At 38.7% G+C, this 16,493-nt stretch overlaps 1 protein-coding gene across 1 annotated transcript; it reads left to right on the top strand.

Annotated features, from left to right (window-relative positions):
* The first annotated feature begins 1,197 nt into the window (after nt 1–1,197).
* On the top strand, nt 1,198–15,022 carry LOC141398376 (probable G-protein coupled receptor B0563.6). Its single transcript, XM_073975662.1, has 7 exons — nt 1,198–1,369; nt 1,462–1,555; nt 1,618–1,771; nt 1,852–2,029; nt 2,099–2,193; nt 8,405–8,557; nt 8,636–15,022. Exons 1-7 carry the CDS (start codon nt 1,198–1,200, stop codon nt 8,747–8,749), a joined length of 960 nt encoding a protein of 319 aa, XP_073831763.1. The 3' UTR covers nt 8,750–15,022.
* The last annotated feature ends 1,471 nt before the right edge of the window (nt 15,023–16,493 follow it).

Genomic DNA, 16,493 nt, shown 5'->3' on the forward strand with positions numbered 1-16,493 from the left:
TAAAAGTACAAATATCGCTTAGAAATACATATGCAAGATATTGTCAGTCTATACTGATTTTATAATGGACATCCGATGTCAACTGTTTAGAGCCAGTTCAGAGGAATTCTCTAAGTTTTTTGAAGCATTATTTTGCCGCCAGCATAATTTTTCCCTTAAAAAATATGCTGAGTAGTATTGCAGAATACACGAAATGAGTCCAATAGGTCGTAGTAGGCATTTCTGAAAATTGTCGAAATCTTTACCCCATACATTTCTAAGCAATATTAGTCTTCTACTGCGATATTTCCGATAGTTTCGTGAAATGTTATTACTTCTTAATTAATATTAAGTGAAACAACAAACTTCGGTGCCCTGTTTTGAGACACAGGTGGTCTCGTTTACTTTGTCGTACATCTGGCAACCCTCCTGATTTAACTATTCTGAAGGTAATATTTATTTTAGTTGATGACAATCCGTCCTAGTGAACTAAAGAAACTCATAAAAAGTCTTAGTTTTCAAATATTCCCGGTTTAAAACCTACAGGACCCTGTTTACATGGAAATGACCTGGTACTCCCTTGGTCCATATGGTAACCCTCCTAGTACGGATATTCGATGACTAATATTGTTGATACTTATTAGTAGTTACTCCCTGTTAAAAATAAAATTCATAAAGTGTCCTGATTTTCAAGTATTTACCGAAAATATGGGGTATATTGGAACCTCCATTACATTTCGAAAACATTTATTTGACAACTTGCATTACATGTAGTTATTGCTTTTCGTTATTTTTGTTGGACTACGTGGGTTAATTTTTTATTTATACATCCTATCTTGTCTTAAATAAGTCGTCCAACTAATTTTTGCAAAAAACCCAAAATTTTTATCACAATTATCAGTAATTTTTTCATTAATTAATACAGAAAAATGTTAGTTTTCTTGGTTCGAAAACAATTACTTGACAAACTGTATTTGTGTATATTTTATAACAGAACTGGAAAGAATTAATAAAGGCAACACTAAGTATACCAGTTTTATTGTTTTTCTAGGGGCAATATGTGGCAACAACTTTTTATGTTTAGCACAGACAAGATCCTAATATATGTCCCAAAAACACAAATTTTTGGGACATTTGAACTTATACATAAACCCATCGAAGGCACAAACCCTATCATAATAGTTTCTGGTATAACAGTTTTATGCATAGTATAACAGAATGTGTTTTGTTTTCCTTTCAGCATATTCCACAGCCGCATTATTGGCCATTGTCTTTGCTATTCCCTTTGGCATACGAATGCTGGTACACAAAGATAGAGGGCAATGGGAAGAGTTTGGGCCAGCATTTTACACAGCTCACTTGGAGTTGTTTCTGGGGAATGGATGTTTGGGTAAGTGCATGAATCATAATGATGATAATGATTGATAATGATGGTTGTTGATTCGAAATACTTTACTCATGTGGGGGTTTCTTTTATTTCAGGTGTGGGAGTTATGATGCTCCTGGTATTGACAATAGAACGTTATGTTTCCGTGTGCCATCCAAGTTTTACAAGACCAGTAATGGGTCCTCCAGGGTAAGTATATGTTATACTTTGGTATATTCAAGGAGTAATAAATATTTTGTTCGTTTTTTTAGATTAATAGTTTTCCTCACCACACTGATTACCTTTATCATATATCTTCCGAGCGTTTTCCGTGGAGAGCTAATCAAATGTGTATTACAAACCGATGGCCGTTATGTATATTTTCGAAGAGATAATAATGCCTTTATGACAACAATTTTTTATAATGTAAATAGATTTATATTTTTATAAGTCCTTAATAATGAAAATATTTTTATTCAATATTTCATTTTTATCCAATGTTTCAGGTTTACAAGGTCATGTTGGAAGTGATATTTAAATTAATACCCACTGTCCTTATAGCCGGTTTAAATTTGCGCATTATGATGGTTTATCGTCAAACGTGTGAGAAACGTCGCAAAATGACTTCGTCACGTGCCTCATATATTAAGGATGCTGAAGAGAAACGTTTGTTTTTATTGTTAGGTAAGTCATCCGTTTTGAGGGGATGGGGATTTTTACACACATATGGGACTTTTTGAATTTTTCTTTTAGGAAGCACGTCAATATTGTTTTTGGTTTGTGTATCACCAATGGCCATACTTCATATGACAATTGCATCAGATGTACTGCCGAGTTTTTCATTTCAGGTAAGTAATGTTATTAAGGGGAAATTCCCAATCAACATTTAATGTGTATCAATCGCTACATATTTTTCATGATTGTAAGAAGGCGAGAATGCAGTCGGAATTCCCTATAGCGAAGTATAACCAATAGAGTGAGCTCTTGGAAAAACTTTCAGATTTTATTCTGATTCACGTTTGTAGGTCTATTTATGCCCTCAGCCTTTAGGCTAGAAGTGGTATATACACTTTGATACGACCAAAAATGTGCCTCATCGAAATAACTGTTTTAGACCCCAAGTATGTTTGAACGAAATTCGTTTCAGACAATTTGGAGTCGATTTAGCCATGTCTGTCCATCTGTCTTTCTGTCCGTCCATCTGTTTGGCTAGCTGCTGCGCACGATAACTCTCGAACGGAACCAAATTTGGTGTATGGTAATTTTTGTCCAAACTTAGTTTAAGTTCGAAGATGGGCCATATTAGTCCACTTCTTCCCGCACGTCCCCTACAAAAGTTCAAAATTTTCCTGTAAAATGGTTTGAAAGATAACTCTCGAAGGGAGCAATTGATTTGATCCAAACTTGGCACATCGTATTATTCCTTCCAGATATATATCGGGTTTGAATATGAACTATATCGGTCCACTTCTTCGGGTTCCTTCTCACACAAAATTAGGATAAAGTGCAGTTTAAGAGCTCCTCTCAGATCGTTCTGAAATTTTTTCAGTAGGTTGTCCTTGCGGCTCCTCCAAAATCAAATATACGGCATAATTATTGTGTTTGGTTTGTTTTTTTTTTTCAACGACTGTGGGTATATCTCCGTCAGCACAGTTGACTGATCCTTTTTTACTAGTTTTTCTAGAATTTTAGACCTTCTCCACTCTTATTATTTCCCTAGCCTTTAGGCTTTACACTTTGATACGATCAAAATTGAGCCTCATAAAAGTAATAGTTTTGGACCCCAAGTATGTTTGGATAAAATTAGTTTCAGAGAATTTGGAGTTGATTTAACCATGTCCGTCCATCCGTAAGTCTGTTTGTCCGGCTGGCTGGTGTTTACAACACTCGAACTGAAAAATTGATTTGGTTCAAATTTTGGGTATCGAAATATTTCGTAATAAGTTTATGTTCGAAGATAAGCTATATCAATCCGCTCCTTCCGTTACCTCCCCCCAAAAGTTAAAATTTTTGCGCTAAAATTGTGTGCACGATAACTCTCGAAGGGATTAACCGAATTGGTTGTAACTATAATAATAATTGTTCCACAAACATCCCATACTGTTTATTGCCGAGTCCGAACGGCGTGTCTTAAGACACCACTTGTAGAGACGTTTTACATGGCTGAAATACTCAGGAAATCTTGCCTAGACGGGGAATTCATCCCACGACCTTCAGCGTGCAAGGCGGGTGTGCATACCATTGCACCACGGTGGCACAATGCACGTACTCTTTCGTGTACCTCCAGTTTAACAGTTCGTCTCGGATCGTTTTTAATTTTTTGCAACAAGTTCTTCATGCAGGCCATGTTATTCCTTACAGACTCGGATTATAACCGAATATTGACCATATCGGGTCACTTTTCGGGTACCTACCACACAAAGTTGGAAAGATTGTAGTGTAACACTCGCCTGGGACCGTTTTTATTTTTTTACAATTATTTTAGAGGGCAATTCCATACTCCTTTTAGACATCAGAAGTATTGTGTTTACTTCTTTTATTTAGGTCCGAAGCTGAGGGTATATTTCTGTTGGAAAAGCTGACCGATACATTCTTACTTGTTATACCCTCCGCCATAGTATGGAGGGTATATTACGTTTGTTTTTCCGCTTGTAGCGCATTGAAGTAATAACTTGCTTGATCAGTATGAAATTCTGAGTCGATATAGCCATGTCCGTCTGTTGTAATCACTCTAGCGTGCACAATAATTAAGCTACAACGCTATATTTTTGCACCAGAGTGTCATTTTGCCATATGCAGGTCAAGTTTGAAGATGGACTATATCGGTCCACGTTTTGGTATAACATCCAAATAACGGCACCTCCGATTTTCGGTATTTTAGTTACAATTTTGTAACCAAATTTGACATTTAAGGTTCTCAGTGGTCACAACACACCTCCACCGAAAATTGTCTTGCTTTGGTATTTACTTACTTAGCTGACCCACTACAGAACATTTGTTCCATAGACCGAACTAAGAAAATATCTCCAATTCTCTCTGTTTAGTGCTTCGCTTTCTGGAATACCGCGCCTTGTCATCTCTTCATCCACTTCTTTGCGCCATCTATTCTTTGGCCTGCCAATTCTGCGTGCACCGCCATGTGGCTCGAATTTATACGTCTTTTTAGCGGGTTCATCATCGCTCATTCTTATTATATGGCCTAGCTAACGCAATCGCTGCTCGATACGTTTAACTATACTGATGTCGTTGTATAGCAGATACAGCTTGTTTTTCATACGACGTCGTTATTCACCGTTAAGGAATATTTGCCCGTAGATCTTTCGAAGATTTTTTCTCTCGAACACGCCAAGCACTGCCTTATCTGCTTGCGCAGGTACCCAGGCTTCGGAACCATACATCGGCAGGGGTAGTATCAGTGTTTTGTAAAGCGTTATTTTTGTTTGACGAGTTGTGGCTTCGTTTTTGAAGTGCTTACTTAAGCCAAAGTAGCATCTGTTGGCCAATACAATTCATCTTTCTATTTCACAACTGATGTCGTTTGTTGTGTTTACGGCGGTGCCGAGGTATACGAAGTCTTTTACTACCTCAAAATTATAGGAACCAACTTCAACAGTTGGTCCGATCTCAATGGACGCATTGCACGTCGCACCATCAACTTGGTCTTCTCGTCGTTTACCGCCAGACACACTTTAGCAGATTCTTCTTTGACCTTCATAAAAGTATCGGTTACTTCTTGTACTGATCGTCCCATGATGTCTATATCATCAGCATAAGCAAGTAAGATGTGGCTATTGGTGTAGATTGTGCCACTTCTTTTGACGTTTGCCTCTCGTATAACCTTTTCTAGCAGGATGTAGAAGAGATCACGCGAAAGGCTGTCTCCTTGCCTGAAACCTCTTTTGGTACAAAACTCTTCGGAGAGGTTCTTTCCTATTTTAACTGAAGATCTTGTTTCAGTTTGAGTCATTTTACAAAGCCGAATGAGCTTTGCAGGGATACCAAATTCAGACATGGCTTGGAATACCTTTAAATGTAGCGGGCTGTCGAAGGCTGCTTTATAATCAACAAAAAGGTGATATGTGTTCATCTGCATTTCTTGGGTCTTCTCCAGGATTTGCCGCTGGGTAAATATCTGGTCAATGGTGGACTTGCCAGGTCTAAAGCCGTATTGGTATGGTTAAATTATTTCGTTGACCATGGGCTTTAGTCGTTCGCACAATATCCCTGACACTATCTTGTAGGCGATAGGGAGAAGACTTATGCCCCTATAGTTGGAGCATAACGTCTTATCTTCTTTCTTATGGACGGGACACAGGATGCTCAGGTTCCAATCGTCGGGTACGAGTTCTTCCTGCCAGACGGAGCTAACTAGCTGATGCATACACCTTATCAGCGTGTCGCCTCCGGTTTTAAACAGCTCTTCTAATAGGCCATCAGCTCCTGCTGCCTTATTATTCTTCAGCCGGTTTATTGCTGTCTTTACCTCATCTTGGTGGTATACATTCAATACCATCTTCTGGGATTGGATCTGTGGTATCTTCGTCGACTTCGCTACCAACAGTTTGGAAACATGCTCTTTACATATCCTTAGCACACTATCTGTATCAGTTACCAGATTACCTTGCTGGTCTCTACAGGAGGATGTGCCAGTTTCAAAGCCATCAGTTTGATGTTTCACTCTTTGTAGAATTTTCGGACTTCATTCTGTCTCCTGTACATTTCGATTTGTTCACACTCCCGCTTTTTCATCTCTCTCTTTTTCCTGAGGAAAAGACGTTTCTCCTCTCTCCTTTTCTCCCGATACTTCTCTCGTGCGCTACGCGTTGCTACTGATTGTAAAGTGGCCCTATATGCCGCATTTTTCTCATCGGTAGCAGCACGACACTCCTGGTCATACCATGGATTCCTTGGTGGAGGTCTCTGGTATCCAAGTACTGATTTTGCGGATGTTTGAATGGAGTAGCAATGTTTTGCCATTGTCCTGATATGTTATCAGGACGAGGAGTGCTCTGATTAAGCAATTGGGTCAGTTGAGTGGCTATCTGTTGTGATTGCAGCTTACCGATGTCCAACTTCCGTGTTGTGTCTGTTCGCACTTTGTTTGCTACGTTTAATCTGGTACGTACCTTTGCTGCAACAAGGTAGTGGTCCGAGTCTATGTTTGCACATCGGAACGATCGTACATCCAACACGCTTGATGCATGCCTTCCACCTAACACAACGTGATCAATTTGATTTCTTGTTCTTTGATCTGAATATCGAGATGCTTAAATCTGGTACTGGTATGAGGCTGATAGGCTTTGCAGCTGCAAGAAGCATGGTAGCTTATGTTTCTGGCAGCTGCAAAGTCTATCAGCCTCATACCATTGTCAGATGTTTCACTGTGGAGATTGAATTTCCCGACTGTTGCGCCAAAGATATTCTCCTTTCCAATTGTGGCATTAAAATCGCCTAGTATAATTTTAATGTCATGGGCAGGACAACGGTCATAAGTTTCATCTAAGCGTTCGTAAAATATATCTTTGGTCTGTTCGTCCTTGTCTTCAGTGGGAGCATGAGCGCAAATAAAGCTGATGTTGAAGAATTTTGCTTTAAATCGAATTGCAGCAAGTCTTTCATTCACTGGGGTGAATGAACCAAACTCATGCTTTGTGTCATGTCAGCTATAATAAAGTGCGTCACCTTTAGGTGTTGTTGTGACGCCTTTCCCAATCTATCGGATTTCCTGTATGGCAATAGTCGGCCTTGTACTTTTCATTCCAGGTGCAGATTCGCAGATCATGGTCCTTAAAACGTTTGCGGGGTTGGTAAACTTTAGAGGGGTTTGTTTTTCTTTTCTTTCGTTTTTTCATAGTAGGCTGTTATTTCTAGGGGAGGGTTACTAACCCGACGCCCACACCCAAGTTTTTAACGTTCTTATGGGTGAACGCGCGGCACATGTTATTTCACTACCTTTAACAGGTGTTAAAGGCAGTTCCCCAGGTGACACAACGGGGAGGTCAGTGTCCACTTGAGAAGAATGAGAGACCAAGATAAATCCTGGGCTTTGCCATGTTAAAACCGGTCAGGACCGTTCCTTTGTATCTTCCATCCCCGACGTCACCCTATTGCTTTGGTATAGCCCTCATATAACAAAGCCTCCCCTTTTTCGGTATTTTGAGCTGTAATTTTCCAGTTGAGGTTCTCTGTGGTCACGAAACTTCTCCACTAAAAATTGTCAACACAGGTCCATGTTTTGTTATAGCCCCCATATAACGGTACGTCCCGATTTTCGGTATTTTGAGAGTCTTAGCTACATTGTTTGGGGAACTACTCGTAATTTGACATTTGAGGTTTCCTGCAGTTACACAACTTTTCTTCCAAAAAGATAGGTGCACACTTTGATATCGCCCCCATATTAAGGTACCACTTGATTGAATACATTTTTTAGATTAGATTATTTAGGCATTTGAGGTATCCGGGGTATTGGAAAAGGAAACTCATTATTTCATTTTAGTAAAGAATATTTTATGGGGGAGGGTATGAAAAGTTCGGCCCGGCCAAACTCAACGACTTTTTACTTGTTTTTATTATACTTGTCTCGTGTAGCTTCTCGTGTAGCTTCTACAATGCAGCAATTTGATAGCAAAATGAGGCTCCTCTACTTACAACAGGTTTCCAGTAAGCGAACCTTCAGTGCGACATGCGAAGGCGCATAATAGTCTACTCTATGTATGGCTTCAAGCTCTTATATATCGTCAGTTAAATTATATCCCACTCCGAATAGAATTTATAACTTTTCCTACGTCCTTATTGAATACGAATCTAAATGGCACACGTACACATATGAAGACACTTTGTATGTAACATAGCTGTAACACGTTTTCATTTCCGTTGTCCTAACGTTTTTTTTTCTACTTACCGGATTTGCAGAAAAAGTACAAAACTCAGCTATTTCTATTTCCAATCATTTTCAATTAAAACAAAAACCATCCCATTCCATTACTACCAACACACCAAAGCTATTCTATTTATAAATTCTTGTTTTTATTTTTATGTTTCTCTTTTATTTTTGTACAGGTGTTCAGAGCATTGGCCAATCTAATGGAGTTAACCAATTATTCGATAACCTTCTATATTTATTGTCTATTCAGTGAAGATTTTCGTAACACATTGATAAGGACCATAAAATGGCCATGGATAAGAACACAATTGTGTCATCAAGTTGATGAGGTGGGTATAGAACTTCAATAGTAATTTTCATGGTTTTTGTATTATTTGTTTTGTTTTTCTCTTTAATTTTTATAACAGGCATCTGCCAAGCAAACGCCTCTAACAAATTTCGATAAATTGACTTTGCGTAATCACCACATAACCACAACATCCGGAGTCTGTACAGGCATTGGTCGTTCCAGTAGCATTTGATGCAAAGTACCGATTATACTATGATAGTTCGTAAGATTAAAATCCTTTATTTTTTAAATAATAAGTATAAAAGAAAAGAAAAAAACACATTAAATTACCGGTGAGTGTAAACATATTGGGGTTAGTCACTTTTTGATAGAATATTGGTAATTACATTTGGTAGCATACAAGAATGTGCTTTGCCCTTCGGCGTTTCCTGCTCTCGAAAAATAAGCGACTGTATTACACATCGTCGGGTTCAATCCAAATTTTGACCAAATTCGATAATGGGTGTTATTGTTTTTGATACTTCCACAATAGTTAGCATTTTGTCGCTTAAATGCAGTTTAAGAGCTGTGTTAAAGCAACTAATGGAGTCTACAGGAAATTCCTAGATCATGAAGGTCCCTTCTGTCATACCTGGGTTGGGATCGGGGTCCTATCCACAATATAATGATTAGGATGGCACTCATGTTAACACCTGAAGAAGTACTACAACGAGAGTATGTTATTGTATCACTGATGACATTAGGATGCATCCTGTTGCAGTTCTCAGTTTTGAATATCTTTCCATAGCGTTGCACATACATATATTCGCCGAGCACACTGGCGCGGAATAGGTTGCCACCGACCGATCTACCACGTTATGTATGGCCAAGAAGTTTTCTTTATCTGAACCCCAAGTGCTGAAGGCTGGGACTTGAGGACCCTGCTCCTACATCTTAGTTTTTTGTTGTTGTAGCAGCATAGAAACCTACGTAGAATCATAGGTTTGATGCTAGGTGGCAGCCGCTGGCCTGAACTCTATGGTTTCAGATCAATCCAGATTGACATCTCAATTTGTCGCAGATAGCTACATATATTGACAGAACATATTGACAGATTTTTGAAGCCGTGATTAGTCAACTCTCTGAAACTAAACCAATCGGAGGTGATGAAATCGGGCGGTCTGCTGATGAAGGCAATTATGGGGAAATGATCTGACCCAAGAAAACGCCTAAATGTCAGGGGACGTAATTTCTCAGACAAGGTGACACGATTGTTATATCTAAAGAACTTCTGGTGCTTAACCAGCGCCATACCCCTGCTCATTGCCGAGAACCAAATGTCACAACTCATGATGAGCATTAAAGTACCTTAAGGCCAGTCGGTTATGACCTTGCAAGGCATGCTAATGTTTTCCAGTGGCCCAACATCAACATGGATTCCGAAAAATGCGTAATACTTAAACAGCATTACATACTGTATACACACATATCAATAGAGGACTGAACCAGAACAGGCCGTGCGATCGAACAGTCATAGTGGCTCTTGACCTATCCAAGGCCTTCGATACCGTCAACCATGCCAAGCTTTTCGAGGATATAAGGATGAAAACCCTCCAGCCGTGTTTGAAACGTTGGATAATCAGTTATATGTTTGGAATTTAGGAAAGGGCGGGGTGATATCTCCGGAACTGTTCAACCTCCCACTACCTTTCTGGAATTCCACATCGTAATGTATGCGTCGGATCCTGTCGTCGATGGAATATGTGATAGGTTTAATATCTACATAGCTGAAGTAGTGATTTTTTTCCATCTGTGGAATATGAAAATATTCACCGCTAGATCCACTGCAACACAGTTCACCACTTGGACGGCTGAAATGAGGCTGCCACTGAACATATTGGACGATGGTGTACTGATTCCGTCCACTAACTACCCTAAAATATTGGGTATAACGTTCGATAGCATGTTTAAGTCGTCCGTACAAGCCACAGCTATTTGCGATAAGATCGGAAGTAGCAACACAAGTCGCTGGCCGGCGGCACTCGGGGTGCATAAAAAACTTAATGAACTTATAACGAGTGGTTTTCCAAAGGCTGAGGTTTGCTCAGCCGCTGCCAGGGTCGAGTCAAAGACCCACAAACCTTAAGTAAGATGAGACACGATGGAACTGTGCTTCAGAGTTTTATTTATATAATTTCGTTAACATTAGTTTCAGATAGTATGGAGATTAGTTGATGTTGTATGATGTTGTTGTATATGTTGGTAAAGTTGGGGAACAGCCGCGGGTGGAATCGCTTCGAATTGGTCGGTATAAAGTAAGTGGTAATCGGCGGATACAAGATGGAGTTGGTCGTTGACAGTCGGTCGATAACACTCGGCGCGGCAATAGTGGAATCGGCAATCTTCTGATCGTCAGCCCTCGCTCGGCAACACTCGGATTGGCAATGAGTTGGTAGTTCCCGTTGTTGGGGTATCGCACGGCTCGGATTGCTGTTATTCGGATTGCTGTCGGATCGGTAGCCTCCGGTATTGGATTCGGCTCGGCAGTCTTCGGGTGTTGGGCTCGGCTCTGTAGTCGTCGGGTGTTGAGTTCGGCTCGGTAATCTCTCGGGTGTTGAGTTCGGTTCTTTCCTATTCGGATTGCAGTTCTGTAAAGAAAGGAGTCGGATATAGTTAGACAACGGAGCGAACGAATCAACAGGAGCGAACAAATCGACAGGAGCGAACGAATCGCAGAGAGCGAACGAATTGGCAGGAGCGAACGAATCGACAGGAGCGAACGAATCAGCAGGAGCGAACGAATCGACAGGAGCGAACGAATCGACAGGAGCGAACGAATCGACAAAATCGAAAGAATCGACAGGAGCGAACGTATCGCAAGGTCGATGGTTGATGTAGTTTTCGGTTAAATCGAATAGGACTGCGGACAATGCCACACGTCTTCTCTTTCACGTCGGTCAACGCCAGCACTCGACAAATTCAGCGACGAAAACTAAACATCTTATCCATCTGGGTTTACGGAGTGAATGAGAATTATTTGTAAGGCGAGACAACCAGGAAATACACTGAAGTTTAAATGGAGTTTGTAATTATGCATGAAGTTGGGAATAGGCATGCACTTATAATGGAGTTTTGTATTGATACTGGATGTAATATCAGCGGTTTTGCAATGTAGCGGTCACATTACAAACTCTTACAAAGCAATGGACTGGTCTTTGGTAAGCTATGCGGCGCCAGAGTGGTATGCAAATGTTAGCGTACGTATTCATGCCTGCCAGAATGCCGCCCTAAGGACTGCAACAGGGTGCCTCCTCATGACAAAGTGAACCATATTTATGAGGAGATGAATGTTTTTATCGATGCACTACGTGCTTGGGTGTTATCATAATGAACATCCCTGTCACGATTGAATGGATAGGCTTCCCCCACCCAGGCACCTCAGTAGAGACCTTAATGATTTAGAGAGAGAGGTCCAATGGTATAAACGAGAAACTTTAGACCAACGATCCTATCAGACAGGCTTGGATAGCGTATACTCTGATGCAGTCCCACAGGTAGTACATATGTATATGCAGTATAATGACCGTACTTGCGGACCAGCCCGCACTCCATCGTGGCAGCAGCCAAGGCAAACACGATTGACCGGATTGACCCGGAACCATAGCATTAAACTTATGCTTCTAAGTAGGCTTAAATTCTGCTACAACAATAACAACAACAACGAGTGGTTTTAGCCAATTTAAGATCAAGACGATGCAGCCACCTCAATTAGTCCCACAGGTAGTACATAGATGCAGTATAAAAGCCGTACTTAGGGACCAGCCCGCCATTCATCGCAGCTGAATAACGGCAGCTGCCAAGGTAAACACGAGTTGGTACAGAAAGTAGCTTCTATTACTCCAAGGAATTTTGGTATTAAAACTTAGCTATATCGCTCTACATTTTAATATAGCCCCTACAGACCGGCACCTCCCGACTTTTTGAAGGTTGTGGCCACAATATCCCCCCGAAATTGCTGAAATTTGGTACTTAGTCTTCTTTGAAGGTATGAAAGTGTCCACCTGAAATTTGGCGATATAGGTCCAAGTTTTCATATAGACCCCATAGAACGGTACCTACCGACTTTCGGTATTTTGAAGATTGTGGCCTCAGTATTCCACCGAAATAGCTGCAATATGGTATTAATTTTTCATTACAGGTATAAACGTTTCCACATGAAATTTGTCGGTATAGGTTTTCGCCTTCATATAGCTCCAATATACCGATATCTGCGGATTTTCGGTATTTTGTAGATTGTGGCCTCACTACCGCACCGATATGGCTGAAATTTGATATTTGCTCTTCGTTGGGGTATAGATAAACGCCTTCATATAGGGGGTAAAACATTCAAGGAGAGAATTATTTGTATAGGGACATATATTCATATAGCTCCGTAGAGGGGTACCTTCCTATTTTCGGTATTTTGAAAGTTGTGGTCTCATTATCCAACCGAAATGTCTGACATTTGATATTTAATCTTAATTGGACCTTCCATACTTTCCCCTGAAATTTGCCGGTACCTCCCGATTTTCGGTATTTTGAGATGTTAGCTACATCTCACCTGTCTCCTGATTCTTTATGGATGCGACCAGAACAGGTTGCAGAATTTTTGAGTCTGTCTACAGAGTAACCAGATAACTGAAACAATACACGAACATATTTGCGTTGCTACAACATTGTAAACTGCACCGCCGGGATCATGATATACTTCCGATTCATAAAGTCCACTATTTCCTCGATCTTAACTCGGAGTCTATTGCAATTAAATTGCGAAAATAATGCATTTTAATGGATTGAAACAGTTACAACTAGTGTTAAATACTGCGTGTGCGGCTGCTGTTGGCGGGACTGCGGGAGAGTCGCGTATTCTGATGACTATTCACTGGGGTCTGTGTTCACGTAGCAACACATGAACGAATTTAGAGCAATCTCTGAAATTCACCCACTCCCAACATATTTTTTATATTAAGGAAGTTTGTGCGTGGTGTATGTGGATGTGACAAGCCGAACACATTCATATTTGTCCTAGATTTTCCTCTATCCCAGCACGGACCACATAATCCGGAGCAAGCATTGCGGGATATGCTGCTCCCAACAGAAAAAGAAATATACAAATACAAACAGGTGGCGCAAAAGTAAACTTCCGATGTTTTTTGGCTGTAATTAAAAAAAAAAAAACTTTGATTCTTCTTGTGGATTATTTTTTTTTATTATGTCTTTTAATTTTTTTTTTACATCAAGTCGAGAATATGATGTCAGATAAATGGTCGCCGCCACAGTTTATTGCCATTTGAGCCCTTTTTATGGCATTTTCCATCACTTTGGCCAAAACCTCCGCCGATAGGTACTCACATTCTTGACGGATATTGTCTTTTAGAGCTGAAAGAGTCTGAGGCTTGTTGACATTAACTCGCGACTTCAAAAAGCCCACCAAAAAGAAGTCTGGAGCGGTCAAATCAGGCGATCTTGCTGGCCAGTGCAAATCCCCAAAACGGAAGATTAGGCGCCCGGAAAATGCATCCTTCAGCATATCGGTTGTGGCACGTGCAGTGTGTGCCGTTGCACCGTCCTGTTGGAACCACATGTTTTCCAATCACAATTCATCAAGTTGCGACAAAAATAACTCGTTGATCATTGTTCTGTAGCGCTCACCATTCACAGTAAAAGTTTGGCCCGCGACGTCTTCGAAGAAAAAAGGCCCGATGAATACAGCACACCATACAGCGACTTTGAGCGGGTGTGATGTCTCTTCATGGGTTACACGCGGATTTTCAGTATCCCAGAAGCGTAAATTTTGCTTATTTACGTACCCGCTAAGATGGAAATGCGCCTCATCACTCATGATTATTTTTGATGAAAAATCATCTTCCTCTTGGTGGTGATTAAAAATGGCGTTCTGGAGCAGTGAGCGTAACATTGTTTATTAACGTGTATTTTCCATGTGTTTACTACACAAATTTCAAAACAGAACTGACATTAGGGGCCAATCGCAAAATTTATGGCATCTTCTGATAGGAGGATTACTTTTGCGCCACCTTGTATGTGCAGCTAGCTGGCATCTACTGATCTGACGGGTGTTGTGTGGTTCCTGGTCAACTCGGTGTCGGAGAACCCGCCGCCATGTAGTCATGCTTCATTCATTATTTTCGTAATCCATCACTAGTTATTTATTTCTGTGCTAGAGGTTAGTCAAAATACTATTCTAGGGAATTTATTAAGATGCCAAAGGGTTGGTAAATAAGTCATTACACTGGGTTAGTAAAGATGACATGCTTAGGATCTGTAAATAACTTGAAGCTTTTGGGGGTCACGGCCTTGTAAAAATAATGGATGAAGATGCTAAAAAGATGTAATGTCAAATCACTTCTACCCATGCCTGAACAGCATCATCGGCATCGAACATTTTTCTTGTGATCTTTTAAGATGATTTTCTTCTTTAAAGAATGTGTTTCATTCAAAACTATTAAACGAGGTAGAAAACAAAAAACACTTCCTAAAAACACGGGTAATTTGTCACAAATACCAAATAGGTAAATATGCTTTAAAACGGCTAACCCGAACATGTTATATACTCGATAACCTATAAAAACATATGTATAAAAATTTAAAGCAAAAAAGCAAACTAAATTCTGTGTTCATTGTTGATGAAAAAAGAAAATAATATTACCAATAGTTATATATACACAATATATATTTATTTACAATAATTACAAATAACTTACGTAAAAACCAAACCATATTATTTTTGAAAATAAAGTATTTTGGGAATTTACATCAAGAGAAAAAAAGATATATTTTAATAGAGTACCCACAGCCAAACAACCAAAAACCAACAAGCAAAAGAAACATAAAATAATTACCTATTTCAATTACAAAAAATTTAATAAAAACAAAATGAAATATTTTATGTATAAATTTGCTCATATAATACAAAACTATACTTATATTCTTCTATATATACATTCAATATTTAATTACAAAATTAATGTTTGTATGCAATGCAAGAAATTGCATATGGAGTAAAATGCAGTCAACAGATGCCTGAACAAAAAAAATGTTTCATATAATGGAAACGAACACAAATAATATACAACAAAAATGTATTAAGAATTAAATTTGATTTAAAGCAAGACATGAAGGAATATATATTTAAACTATTTAGTGTTTTTTATTCTGCAACTATTAGATATAATTTATTTAAGATCTCAACAGATAATAATTTCGGTACATACTATTACTAATATATGAAAGAACAGAGAAGTAGACGGGTTTGTAAAAATCTATAATCAAAAATAGTTGTAAAGTTAAAAATTAATATTTTATTAACATTAATTAATTTATATTCATCTGAATTATTTTCCCAATTATATATCATTATTACACCCTCAGTATATTTTTAGGTTGTATTTAATATAAATACTTTTTTTAGTTCAAATTAATTATTTTTTAGTTTTAATTGATTAAATCACTAAATATTTTAAAAGTATATTTCAAAAATTGTCATATATACATATATTAATGTTTGTAATAATGTGTATAGTATTAGAAAACAAAGAAAGAAATACAATTTTGCATTTTCGTCAGACGAATAAACAAAAGTGAAATATATAAAATAGCTTTAAGTGTTAACTTTTGGTTTTAAGAATAAGAATTAAAAACAATCTAATTTGTACAGTTTATTTTACTTACCTCAACACAATATATCTCAAATAAACATCCTATGTTTTGTAACGTTAACTGCCAAATCGAAAAAAATATACTATCCTACAAATTAATTTTACTTATATTAAAAACTTCTCAACTTAAAATATTTCGAATTCTTAAAATGTTTCATTAGATCTATAGATGTTCATTTATTTCCGCCATTGACATTTCTTTGTTAATATTTGGTATTTACTATTTTTAATATTTCTATCATAAAACATTTCTCTTGTATATGGGTTTCATAATAACAACAA

The sequence above is a fragment of the Musca autumnalis genome, unplaced genomic scaffold (genome assembly GCF_047663935.1).
Source record: "Musca autumnalis isolate F117 unplaced genomic scaffold, ASM4766393v1 scaffold_3, whole genome shotgun sequence".
Lineage (NCBI taxonomy): Eukaryota > Metazoa > Arthropoda > Insecta > Diptera > Muscidae > Musca > Musca autumnalis.